General features: G+C 35.9%; 1 protein-coding gene across 5 annotated transcripts in view; it reads right to left on the reverse strand.

The window, feature by feature from the left end:
• Positions 1 to 13,791, reverse strand: part of UVRAG (UV radiation resistance associated) — a 314,973-nt gene that overhangs the window by 269,179 nt on the left and 32,003 nt on the right. For all 5 annotated transcript variants that reach the window (XR_007404442.1, XR_007404443.1, XM_025419621.3 and 2 more), the window contains exon 3: positions 6,523 to 6,557. Coding sequence is in view for 3 of the 5 variants with exons in the window: in XM_025419621.3 (XP_025275406.1) it covers positions 6,523 to 6,557 (35 nt within the window). In the remaining 2 variants the exon portion in view is untranslated. The remainder of the gene's footprint in view (positions 1 to 6,522; positions 6,558 to 13,791) is intronic.

Consider the following 13,791-nt stretch of genomic DNA (forward strand, 5'->3'; position numbering starts at 1 on the left):
CATTTTAGTTATTAATCAATGATCCTTCGGAATCCCTGGGTGGCTCCGCAGTTTGGCACCTGCCTTCAGCCCAGGGTGTGATCCTAGAGTCCTGGGATCAGGTCTCACATCGGGCTCCCTGCATGGAGCCTGCTTCTCCCTCTGCCTGCGTCCCTGCCTCTCTCTCTCTCTCTCTCTCTCTCTCATGAATAAATAAAATCTTTAAAAAAAAAAATCAATGATCTTTCAATCTAATCTCTTCCTGAACAACAAAAATCCCAAAGTGAACAGATGGTTTAGAAAATATGGCTAGCTAAAGCCAGAGACCTTTAAAGTTGAATTGTACACTAACAACTAATTGTTCTATGCTAAGTATATCTGAGAGGAAACTTGACTCTGATTTGTAAGTTGGGAGACACATCTCCACTATCTAGCTCATCAAAGGTGGATTATCAGTTACTAAATGCAGTAGACATTTATTGGACTCCTCTGAGTGAAGTACCATACTAGAGACCTAAGAAAATAGAAATATAACTGCGTTCAGTGACTTTGTCTACCAGATACCCCTAATTTTGTGTGACATGTAACTGTATCCCTGCCCGAATCTCTCCTGATAGCCAGCCCTTGGCTATCAGCTCCCATATCTCCAGAACATTTCCATCGTTCCCTGATCCTCAATCCCTCTGCCCCTGTTGTCATACTTGCCTAGCAAGGTGTTCAACCCACCCTACCCCAGCCATACTAGCTTCTTAGCCAGTTCTTAAAGACCACAGTTACACACCTGCCTTTGTACATCCTGTTTCTTGGCCTGCAATAGTCTTCCCCGACATAAGCTTGTTCCCTCACTTTTTTCGGGTGTCTTCAAATGATTTTGTCTATGTGACATTTCATCTATGTCACTATCACAGAAAACCAGCAGTCACCCCTGCCAGATACTTCTTTATTCTTCTTTATATTACTCCATTATTCTTATTACCACCTAATATAGTCCAATTTGTCATTAACTCTAACATGCTCTTTCCTTCACATTGTAAGATGAATTTTAATTTAGAAATGTTAGGATCAAAAAAATAAAAAGAAAAAAAAAAAGAAACGTTAGGATCAATAAGGTTCTACTGTTTTTGACCACCAGGGAGCAATCACCAGGTGTCACTGTCTCTACATGCACAATAGTAAAAACAACTGTTCTTAAACTCTTAAGTTAGGCACACTGAAGTTAGGCACACTGCTGTCAGCACTATATGTGCTGAGTTTAATTGTCATTTAAAATATCTCCCTGTCTCTGAAACTAATAATACATTATATGTTAATTAATTCAAGATAAATTAAAAAATAAAATATCTCTCTGGGTTTAAATTGAAACAAACAAAAACCTGTATATACTATCTACCAAAATTTTAAATTCAAAAGATTAAAAAAGCGGCAAGTGATTGCAACAATGTAGAATAACCCAGAACTCTAATAGACTACTGGTAAGAGTGTAAATGAAACAATAATTTGAGAAAACTATTTGACAATATATAAAAGTGGATCATATGCATATTCCCTGCAGGTCCACTCCTAGATATGTATCCCAACAGAAATGTATACATATGTTCAACCAACAGGTACATACAAGAATGTGGCACTAACCATATTAGCTCAGAACTAGAAATCACTCAAGTGCCCAGCAGAAAAATTGATAAATTCTGGTACATTCACACAATGCAATATTATAAACAAACTACAAATATACCCACAATATGAATGACTCTTACAATATATAGTTGAGACTCTCAATATAAAGTACAAGTCACAAACCAAAGAGTGCATACTGGATTTCATTTCTGTAACACTTAAAAGTAGGTAAAATTAATTAATGATGTTCAGTCAGGATAGTAGTAGTAACCGAAGGGGCTTCCTGGGGCACTAAAAATATTCTATTTCTTGACCTGGATGCTGGTTATACCAGTATTCAATTTCAGAAAATTCATCAAGTTTATACTTAAGATCTGTAAACTCTTTTTTATGTGTGTTAAACTTCAATAAAAAGTATTAAGTTTTTGTGTGGGCAAAAAGGCTTACACATAAAGAAACAAAACATGAATCTGATATGAGAGAAGCAAATATTTGTCAATGAAGAAAAAATCTCATCTATCGTTTTCTATAAGACTTAATGAAATTCACACAGATTGAGGAAGCATATTTTTATTTTATTACTGAGATACATACAAAAGACTCCCATCACAGGTCAAGTATACTATACCTAAGGGAAGGAAATATTGCTAAATACCTTGAAATGAGTAAAAGAAATTTCAAAGTAACAAGAGGCTAAAAAAGATCAAATCACAACTCACTCAGAACTATTAACAAGGCCCTGTGTTTCAGTTGAATTAGAAAGGTTTACTTTTCTTAGTGAACATAAAATAATGGTGAATCTTAGAACTGACAACTTGGCTTAGGCTATTTTCTTTTCTTACTTATTTGACAAATATAAACCACACACAATGACTATGGAGGTTATAAAGATGAAGCATACAGGTCCCTGCCTTTATAAGGTTTACACATATATTAAAGAAGCTAAGATAACCATATGAACAGTATTACACTGTTTTAGAATGGTACAAGTGGTGTAAGTACAAAGTTGTTTGGGTTGTTTTTTGGGTTTTGTTTTTTTTTTTAAGATTTTATTTATTTATTCATGACAGACACAGAGAGAGAGAGAGGCAGAGACACAGGCCGAGGGAGAAGCAGGCTCCATCCATGCAGAGAGCCCAACGTGGGACTCGATCCTGGGTCCCCAGGATCACACCCCAGGCTGACGGCGGCACTGGGCCACCGGAGCTGCCAGTTGTTTGGTTTTTTAACGATTTTTTTTTTTTTTTTTTTTGAGAGAGAGAGAGTGCAAGCAGGAACAGAGAGAATCTCAAGCAGATTCCACACTGACCATGGAACATGACAAAGAGGTCAAACTTACAACCTGAACCAAAATCAGGAGCCAGTCCCTTAACCCACTGAGCCACCGAGCCACCCCCAAAGTTATGTTTTTTCAAAGCACAGAAAAAGGGAAATCTCTTCTGCTGATGTTACAGATTATAAGAAAGCTCTTCAGAAAAGTCCAGAACTGTGCTGTTCAATACAATATCTATTAGCCACTTGTGGCTTTTTTTTTTTTAAGATGTTATTTATTTATTCATGAGAGACATAGAGAGAGGCAGAGACACAGGCAGAGGGAGAAGCAAGCTCCCTATGGGGAGCCAATACGGAACTCGATCCCAGGACCCTGGGATCATGCTCTGAGCCAAAGGCAGACGCTCAACCACTGAGCCACTGAGGCATCCCCACTTGTGGCTATTTAAATTAAAATTAAGTAAAATTAAAACATTAGTTCCCCGGTATTACTTAACCACATTACAAACGCTCAGTAGCCATATGTGGCCAGTGGCAAATGTACTGGGCAGAGCATAGAACACTGGCAGCACTGCAGCACCAATCTGAGGTGCTCAAGAGTTAGAAAGATGCATGGAATAGGTACGTAAGGACAGTTTAATCTTTGGGCGAAAACATTCTTTTTAACCTGTGTCCATTTTCCATGTTTCCTTTGACATCACAATGGCAAAACCAGCCACTCTGGTCTGGGACCAAGCTAAAAATACAAACACAGGGAAAACAGTTGAAGCCTTAAAGTTATAAGAGTAAAAGAAGAATACTCACAAGCTCACCAGAGTCTAACTTAGTTCACCAGAGTGAAAATATACCCAAAGCTTCAGCTAGAAATAAATGAAGCATTACTTTGCCTAATTTTTAATAGCTAACTGAGGATTAGGCATTCAGGATATAACTTAGAAGCCAGTCAATAAACATATTTATGGAGGAATCCATTCATTAAGAAACATGAGCATCTTCTACCTGCCAAGCACTAAATGGGTAACCAGGAGGAATGAGAGCATTTAAATCACTGACTCTATTCACCAAATATCATAATGGCTTAAGAATCACCAACTCCTAAACAGGGAAAAACACCAACAAATTTTGCTCATCTGTGGTTCTTCAGAACAGCAAGCGGGTGACAACAATGTGCCATCTCCAGCATATTCTTTGAGGTTGTTAACTCCTGTGGTGTTCAATGCCCATCAATCTGAACCAGTCACAATGATTTAGCAAAAAACAAAGAAGGAAGAGTCCTTTCCAAGAGAAAAGAAGAAATGAATTGCAGTTTATCAAACCTGTACTAAGCTATAAGAAAGAAAAGACAATCCTTGCCGGAAATATCATAACCTCAAAGAATATCCTTAAAAGGTAACATCAACAAATCAACATTTATCCAACAGCTCCCAAGAAGTACACTGGGAGCTAGAGGCACATAAAGATATTCAAGTGGTCTCCTGACCTCCAAAAGCTTTCAGCTACTTTGAGAGAGGAAATGTTCATGAACAATCACAATGGATGCAAATACTGCAAGTGGAATCCCCAGGAAATAACTGTAGGACAAACTGCCAGCTAAAAGGACCTTAGAAGTCTTTTGCCCAAATCTCTCCCTTGTCTGAAATCCATTCTACAATATTTTTATAAAACATTTATTTATTCAACCTAAGTACACCAGACATAAAGATATCACAACCTCATAAACATTTCAGAAGCAATGGAAGATAGGAACTGAAAAGAGCTGAAGAATTAAGAGATGAGCATCTTCAAAGAGATGCTGTTTAGAAATATGAACTTGACAGTCAAGTGAATAGCAAATAAATACAATACAATAATGTAGAACAATACACTGAAGTAGCACGATTAGCAAAGGGTCCACTATGACACAAAGCCAGATGAAAAAGTAACAGGATTTTCTAAAACCATTCCCAGCTAGAGCTTTGACTATCCAAAAGGGGGCAGAGGGCTGCCCCGGGTGGATCAGCAGTTTAACACCACCGTCAGCCCAGGGCGTGATCCTGGAGACACGGGATCAAGTCCCATGTCGGGCTCCCTGCTTCTCCCTCGGCCTGTGTCTCTGCCCCTCTCTCTCTCTCTCTCTCTCTCATGAATAAATAAATAAAATCTTTTTAAAAAGGGGGGGGCATAATAAATCAAGGTAAAATTCTATTCTACCTGCCCCTTCAACCACCCACTCCTCCCCAGCTCTCCCTGGTCTGTAGGACACTTCTATTTTCACCTGAGCCAGGAGAGGAAGAGAAACAAATACTGACTCATTAGCCACTGTGTGTCAGGCATTGTGCTAGTCATTTCATATGCCATTTAATATATGCAGAATAAATAAGAGCTGTTCTGGTTGATTAGAGATCCTCGGAGATGGGCTCAAGAAAACTGCCTGGCATAGGATCCAAATTTATTATGCTATTTTAGAGGCATTTGGAAGGCAGCTTAATAAAGAAGGAAAGGGTAGCAGAGACCTGAAGACAGGTCTGGACTTGGGATCTGGTCCTACAGTTATCTGACTGCCAAAGTTGTTGGGCCTCTCTGAATATCAGTTTCTTAAGGTCTACCTCATCTCCTCACAGGCTGTTCTAAGGATCAAAATGGAACATATATATAAAAGGATTCTATAAACATAACACATCACTGATATCCATTTACTAAGCATCTATACTATTCTAGACTCTAGACAAGATCCCTGTTCTCATGGAACTCATTTCTACTAGGTAAGAGACAGATAATCAACAAATGAGTGAACAACAGTTTCTAAGAGTGATGAATACTCTAAGGAAAATAAAACAGGTGACATAAAAAAAAGAGTGACTAGGAGAAAGGGAGTCACTTTCAATGGAATAGTCACAGAAGGCCAAGCCAAAGTTCTATAACTGAGACCTCAAAGACATCTTTAGCCAAATGAAGAGCTGGGGAAACAAGTATTCTAGACATAAGAAAGAAGACAAGCTCGGCATGTTTGAAGCACTGAAAAGATGAGGTATGCCTGGAACACAATGAATAAGGAAAAATATTAAGAGATGAGGTTGAAAAAGTGGACAGAGGCCACTTTTTCCAATACAGCCTTGACCACTAAAAGGATATTTTAATTACCATAAAGTCCTTTTTTTTATCAACATGGCCCAATAAACTGAGCCATTTATGCAAATATCTCGTGTACATTACCAAAAGAAGGAGACTTCCAACTTTCTAACTTAGCAGTGCCACCACCAAAAAATAAGTGGGAAGATCCTATACGATAGTTGTAGACATGAAATTCTTAAGAACTTTATCTGAACAAAGACATCATGTATTATGTTTGGTAAATCAAATAGTTAAAAACAAAATCCTATAGTGAATAGAACAGAATTATAGAATATGAATTGAAAAAAACACTGAAGTTTTTAACAGAGAAGATATCAGTTCATTCAGCAAATATTTATCAAGCACCTACTATGTGCCAGGCATGTTCTAAGTATAAGAGATACAGCAATGAACAAATCAATGAAATTTTAAGCAATAACTAAGCAGAAGGTTTAAATGTAGAAGTATCATAATACCAAAACTGAACTTGAACTTATGTCTCAGCATATTCTGAAACAAGAGTTATAGGCTTAGTCAAGTGTACCTGTCAGAAAGCAAACTTACCAAGGAATTCTTAATCACTTCACTTCTATAAAATTCTGGAAAAGAAGAAAAAAAACAATAAGTGATATGAAAGAAAATAAGCTCATTAACTCTTAATCCTATAAAATTTTTAACATATATTCTAGTAAAACATTTAAAAGATTTTCAAGGGATCTATTTTCTCTATATCTTTATCTGCAAAATAATAAAATAAAAACTAAATAAAAGAGCCTTAAAGGGAAAACATTAATAAAGAAAGGTCAAAACCTGTTAAGATTTAATTTAGTATATTTTATCCCAGATTCAAACTTGAGCTCTTAAAAAATTAGACTTTCTTCTCTCCTATCTTACTGCCACTCTATAAAAACTGATTCCATATGCTCTATTTATCTCAAACATCTCTAATGATTATCCTTTGTAGTACTATGGAATGGACGCTGATCTAGCAACTAGGTTACCTTAATTGTAGTTCTACTATCATTAGCATTCTGTTCCTTTCATTTCCTTAGGCCCATTTTCATTAGACAACTTAAAGAATTAGACTAGTAAGCAAAGGCCCTCTGTAAGCATTAAAATTTCATGATTCTACAAATCTTCATTTATATTGTAAATGTTACAAAACCTAAAGACAATAAAAAGAGAGAAATGCAGCAGAGGTGCAGTGCCTCTTCTGACCCTGCTGAAGTCACCATCATGACAGTCTGTCTCTGCAGAGCCTACAAAAGACCTTCATATCCTTCTGTTGCTCTAAGACAAATTTCCCAGGTGTGATGCATGGGCCACTGGTATTTGAGATGATTTTAGGTGATCACGGACACATTTTATTTTTTTCTTATATATTTAAATTTATGTCTCATATATTTATCAACCCTTAATTTTAAGCTCTGAAATAACAATAGCATTTGTTTTGTACAACTGCTATCTCCTCAGCACATAAAACCATTCCTGGCACAGAGGAGACATTCAATAAATACTTTTTAATTGAATGAACAATTTTACTTAGACATAAGTTTAAAAATAATGAATTTAAGGGGCACCTGGATGGCTCAGTTGGCTGAGCATCCAACTGTTGATTTCAGCTCAGGTCATGAACTTATTAGGGTCATGAGATCAAGCCCCATATTGGGCTCCATGCTCAGCAGGGATTCTGCTTGAGATTCTTTCTCTCTGCCTCTCCCCTGCTCACTCTAAGTAAATCTGTTTTAAAAAATTAAAAATAATGAACTTAAAAATATATATTAAGTATGTAATGGTATAGATGAAACTCAAATATAGTGAAACATGTGAAAGAAGTCCACTAACAACTGAAACTTAGGAATAGGCAAAAAAACAAAGAGTAGGCCTAAACATAAAACTCTTACAGGCAAACTCTTTAGGTTAAAGTATTTCTTGGTAAACAAACTCTATATGTGTCTCTCTTAAAAAAAAATAAATAAGGATAATTATTTTATTTTGTAGAGAGACAGTCACAATGTATTAAATTAACGTTCTAAGAATTTATAACAGGATCCAAATTTTCCTAACTATGCTAATAATGTTTATCTTAGGTGGTAGGATTAGGCTGCTAACTTTTATTTTCTGCTTGGCAGTTTCCTATTTTTCTATTTAGAAAAAATATTTTAAATAAGAAAAGGGATATTCTAATTGTTTTGAAAAGAACCCTTCTGATAAACATTTAGGTTACTGCTAATTTTTATATATTTCAAGTAATGTTATAAATAATCATTTAGAGATATATATCCTAGATAAATAATCATTTAGAGATATTTCAAGTAATGTTATAAATAATCATTTAGAGATATACTTGAATCTATAAGATAAACATTTAGAAGTAAAATGCAAGACAAAAGGAAAAATACAGTTTGAATTTGGTAGATATCACCATATTGTTTTCTAAAAGTATTATACCAATTTATAATTCCACTTATGAAAATACCTGTTTTCCCTACACTGGTAATCTTAAGTATTATTTTTTTCATTTCTTCCCAAATGATTAATCAATTACTTCAACCATAAATTAACTATAAAAATGTTTGTGTGTAGGTATACATGTTTGTGTGTATAGGCATATGTGTGCATGCATGTGTGTGTTCTAATTTATATGTGCCACGTTTATTTTTAGGGGCAAGAAACCTAAAAGGGTTAAAAATGTTTTTTATTTCAAAGTACTTTCAATTTATACAAAATATATTTTTGTATCGTTTGAATTTCTTACAAGCATGTATAACTTTAAAATCAATGGAAAAAATATTCTTCTTTTCTTTAGAAAGAAAGAAGTCCTCAGTTTAATCTGCAAAGTGTCTAAATTAAACAGTTCCCAAAATATATAGCTTCAGCTCTACGATGACTAGTATCATTATTTCTTCTAAAACTTTGCTGAGGGATCCCTGGGTGGCACAGCGGGTTGGGCGCCTGCCTTTGGCCCAGGGCGCGATCCTGGAGACCCGGGATCAAATCCCACGTCGGGCTCCCGGTGCATGAAGCCTGCTTCTCCCTCTGCCTGTGTCTCTGCCTCTCTCTCTCTCTCTCTCTCTGTGTGACTATCAAAATAAATAAATAAATAAATAAATAAATAATAATAAATAAATAAAAAATAAAAATAAAACTTTGCTGACTGAATCATTGTATGTATAAATGAAACTAAACAATCTGCTTTCTTCATTAGACCTTCAAAACAGAGTTGCTAATTTAAATGGAAAAAGATCCACAAAAAAGCCATACATGGGGATCCCTGGGTGGCTCAGCAGCTTAGCGCCTGCCTTCGGCCCAGGGCATAATCCTGGAGTCCTGGGATCGAGTTCTGCATCAAGCTCCCTGCATGGAGCCCGCTTCTCCCTCTGCCTGTGTCTCTGCCCACCTCTCTCTCTCTCTCGCTCTGTGTCTTTCATGAATAAATAAATAAAATCTTAAAAAAAAAAAAGCCATACATGAAATCATGGAGTCTGAGGCACTTTCTAACATGTTAAACATGGGCCTACCCTGTTCACAATTCTGTTACATATTGTCAATAAAATTAGCAGCATGATACAAACTATAATATAGTGAATGTAGGAGAATTTAGAGTCAAAAAATAGTTCCGGTCCCCAATCTACCTATGATCTTCACCCTGGATGATCAGTTAACCTTTTGGGTCACACAGTTTACCTTTAAAAGAATAATGAAACATGGAAAATAACAGGGGTATTTTAAGGTTCAAATGAAATAGTGAACTAAGAGACACCTGGGTGGCTCAGTGGTTGAGTATCTGCCTTTGGCTCAGGGCATAATCCTGGAGTCCTGGGATCAGGTCCCACATTGGGCTCCCCATGGGAAGCCTGCTTCTCCCTCTCCCTCTGTGTATATCTCTGCCTCTCTCTGTGTGTCTCTCACAAATAAATAAATAAAATCTTTAAAACAAAAATAGTGAATTAAAAACACTTTATAAACTGTAATTTTTATTAACATAGTTGTACTAATTTTTATTAATTCAATTTAAGCCAAACTATTTGTCAAGTAAATTTTCGGAGATAACCACCCAAGACCTATTTCTACATGAAAGGGACCATTAAAAAGATACAAATGCTTCTCTATCCATGCTAAGTAAGACCTAGAAAAACAAAGCAATCACAGATTACAGAACCTGGCTTCAATGGCATGTTTTGGTTGTTATGCAGCATTCCAGTCATTCAACAAATGCTTTTTTAGTACCTCCAACCTCACTCATAAAAGAAAAAATACAAACTTAAACTATACTATAAAAGTATTTTCACCTATCAGATTGGCAAAAATTCAAAAGTTTGATTGCATACAAAAAAAAAAAAAAAAAGTTTGATTGCAGTCTGTCGGTGAGCCTGTGGGGGAAAAGGTGCTCACACCTAGCAAGTGAGAAGACAATTTTGCAATATCTACCAAAACTGTAAGTGTACATATCCTTTGTACTTCCACTTCCTGGAAATTTACCCCACAGTTATACTAGCACTCATACAAAATAATGTACTTATGAAGTTATTCAAAGCATAACAACCCCAATACCTACCAAGAGAAGCCAGTGAAATACATTATGGTACATCTATTCAATGCAAAATTATGCAGGGAAAAAAAAATTGGAGAAGCTCTAAAAACTTAGGGAAGCTTTCTATGGAAAAACATCTAAGACATTTTAGGTGAAAAATGCAAGGCACAGAAATATATATAGTTTGGTACTATTTTTTACTCGCATTTGCATAAAGAAGTCAGAAAAGAGAAACAGGAAATGTAGAACAGTGGTTATTAGGGTAGGGTAAAAAACTAGGGAGATGAGACAGGTGAAAGATTTTAAACCTTTATATATATTTTGAACCATGACTACATTAGCTATGAAAAAAATTAAATGAAAAAAATATATAAGGGCTTAATATGTGCCAAGCATCATTCCAAGGGCAGTAACCTAAAATTTTATGGATTATATGGAGTTCATCTTCTGATGTATTCAAAAGAGCTGGTTGGCATTCCAGGAGAGGACAGGCAATCACATTTCATGGGTAAAGAAAAACTATGACTGAAGAACAAACTTGGTTTTATGAAAATTCCAAGTTTAAGAGAGAACCAAGATTAGAACCTAGTTCTTCATCCATTAACACAAGGCTTTGTTCTCTGAGGGTATGATAGCTTTGATTTGAACTACCTAACAAGTAGGCAATGTGCTAAGAGCACCAGAAGATGTCAAAAGTCAAAAAATCTCACACATAACTTCCTGGGATCTGCTGTTAATTCAGCCAAAATAAAAGAATAATTTCAAGATCAGTATTTCAAATATTCGTCCAATTAAAAAAAAAACTTTTTAGGGGCACCTGGGTGGCTCAGTGATTGAACCTCTCTGCCTTTGGCTCAGGTCATGATCCTGGAGTCCTGGGATCGAGTCCCGCATCAGGCTCCCCACTCCCTCTGCCTATGTCTCTGCCTTTCTCTCTGTGTCTCTCATGAATAAATAAATAAAATCTTAGAAAAACAACAACTTTCTTTTAAAACTAAAAAATGATGCCAATTAACAGGTGGTACAGGTGGCTTTGTGAGAAGAGCCAGATGGTCCTCTATCATGATCATCCTACACCAAGGCCACGTAATGATCATGAAATGAATATCGTGTTTGTCATCAAAGGTTCAACAGGATAAAGTGGATTAACCAGGCTTACTAAGCAAAGAGCTTCCTCACTCTTCCTAAGATAGTCAAAAGTTATAAAGCCCAATATGTGGGCCCAAAAGAAGACCACAGACTCCATTCAACCATGACATGTGGAGTAGAAATAGGTCTCAGAAACCATCAGTTCTTCATTTTAGAGATAAATTAACCAAAGCTCACAAGAGGAACTAAATGCCCTAGCCAAGGGGCTTGCCACTTAGAGACAGATGCAAAACCACTGGAAGAGACTGTGCTTCTCTGTGGTCTACACCAGCTACTTCCAAACTGTATGAATGATCATTTTTCATCACGAGAATTTTAAGAAGCAGTCTATGATAATTTCTAAACTCAAGGTATAGTCTGAGCTAGAAAATAACAAAAAGCAAACCAGAAAAGTCACTTTGTTTCCATCATATATCTCTAAAAAAACTTTTTACAAGATGGTCATCAACCAACTACTCTCTTCTTATAAACTACTTCAATTGTTAATATTACAAATTACCAAATACCTAAAATGTGCTAAGTACTATGTTAATTATTGTCATCAAAGAGAACACTGGAACAAGAACATAGAAGTTTTATAAAAATAATCAAGGATTGATCATATAGAAAATTACCAAAAATTTGAAATACTCGGGGTTCCCCGGGTGGCTCACTAGTTCAAGCATCCAACTCTTGGTTTCGACTTAGGTCATGGCCTCGGGGTCATGGGATCAAGCCCCCATGGGGCTCCACACTCAGCAGTAAGTCTGCTCCTCTCCCTCACCCTCTGCCCCCCTCTTCAACTCTAAGTTGGGTAAATAATTCTTTAAAAAAAAAAATGTTTTACTGCTCTGGCATGGGGCACCTGGCTAGTTCAGTCGGTAGAGCATGTGACTCTTGATCTTGGGGCTGTAGTTTCAAGCCCCATATTGGGTATAGAGATTACTTACATAAAAATCTTTTTTAACCTAAAAAAATAAAACAAAACACTCTGGCATTGTCATAGATTGCTAATGATAAAACCAATTAGTGAGCAATAGACCAAATATATTAAGTTTGCAAAAATGCTTACACCTTAGGACAAACAGTGACCCAACTGTTTCATTTTCCTTCTGGAACATAGGAAGAAAACATATTCCAGTCCTCTTTTCATCTAAAAAGGATGACACTACTGATTTATGGCCAATGGAATGTGATAGAATTGATGTAGGCCATTTCCATTAAAAAATTCTCCTCAAATAATCTTTCTCTTTTGCCATGCCAAAAGTCATGTATTGATAATAGTAGCATTCCAAAATAGAAGGAGCCTGGATACCTGAGTCACTGCTTAGAGGACAGCTGCCAAGACTATGCCTAATAAGAATACCTGCACTGGACTTAGTGTAAAAGATTTATTATCTTATGCCACTGAGATTTGCAGTATTTGTAGTAGCTAGGATTAATCATTCAAATTAATACAGTATTTTAAAAATATGCAAAAAAAATAAATAAATAAAAAATAAAAATAAAAATAAAAATATGCAATGGTTACAATGAAAAATAAGAATGAAATAAAATTATATGAAAATGCAGAATTTAGAATCCTTTTTTTCATCCTTAAAAAAAGTTTTTAATGCAATTTACATTATGTTGGGGGTTCTACCCCATATAATTCCTGACTGAATCTTTTAATGAGCATATGCTCATTGAAATTAAAAAACAAAAAAGGTATTATATAACTACTACTTTAATAATGGTCTTTAAAAGTAATTAAAACTACGGACGCCTAGGTGGCTCAGTTGGCTAAGCGTCTGCCTTCAGCTCAGGTCATAATCTCAGGATCCCAGGATTCAGCCCCGCATCTGGCTCTCTGCTCAGCAGCAAGTCTGTTTCTCCCTTTCCCTTTACCCCTTCCCCTGCTTATGTTCTTTCTTTCTCTCTCTCTCTTTCTCTCTCTCAAATAAATAAAATCTTTACTTAAAAAAGTGATTAAAAACAAAAAGATAAAATATCATTTGATTTTTTCATCTTTGCCACAGCAAAATTCAAATAACCTTAGTAACTCTAATTAAAATAATACCACTTTTTGTTAATATAAATAGATCTTCAATCACATCTTACCAAGCGTTATCACTTTATCTCAGTTGTTCCTCAAAAAAATCTGTCTTGCCAACTTCATAAAGCATCATTAT

Source organism: Canis lupus, chromosome 21 (genome assembly GCF_003254725.2).
Source record: "Canis lupus dingo isolate Sandy chromosome 21, ASM325472v2, whole genome shotgun sequence".
NCBI lineage: Eukaryota > Metazoa > Chordata > Mammalia > Carnivora > Canidae > Canis > Canis lupus.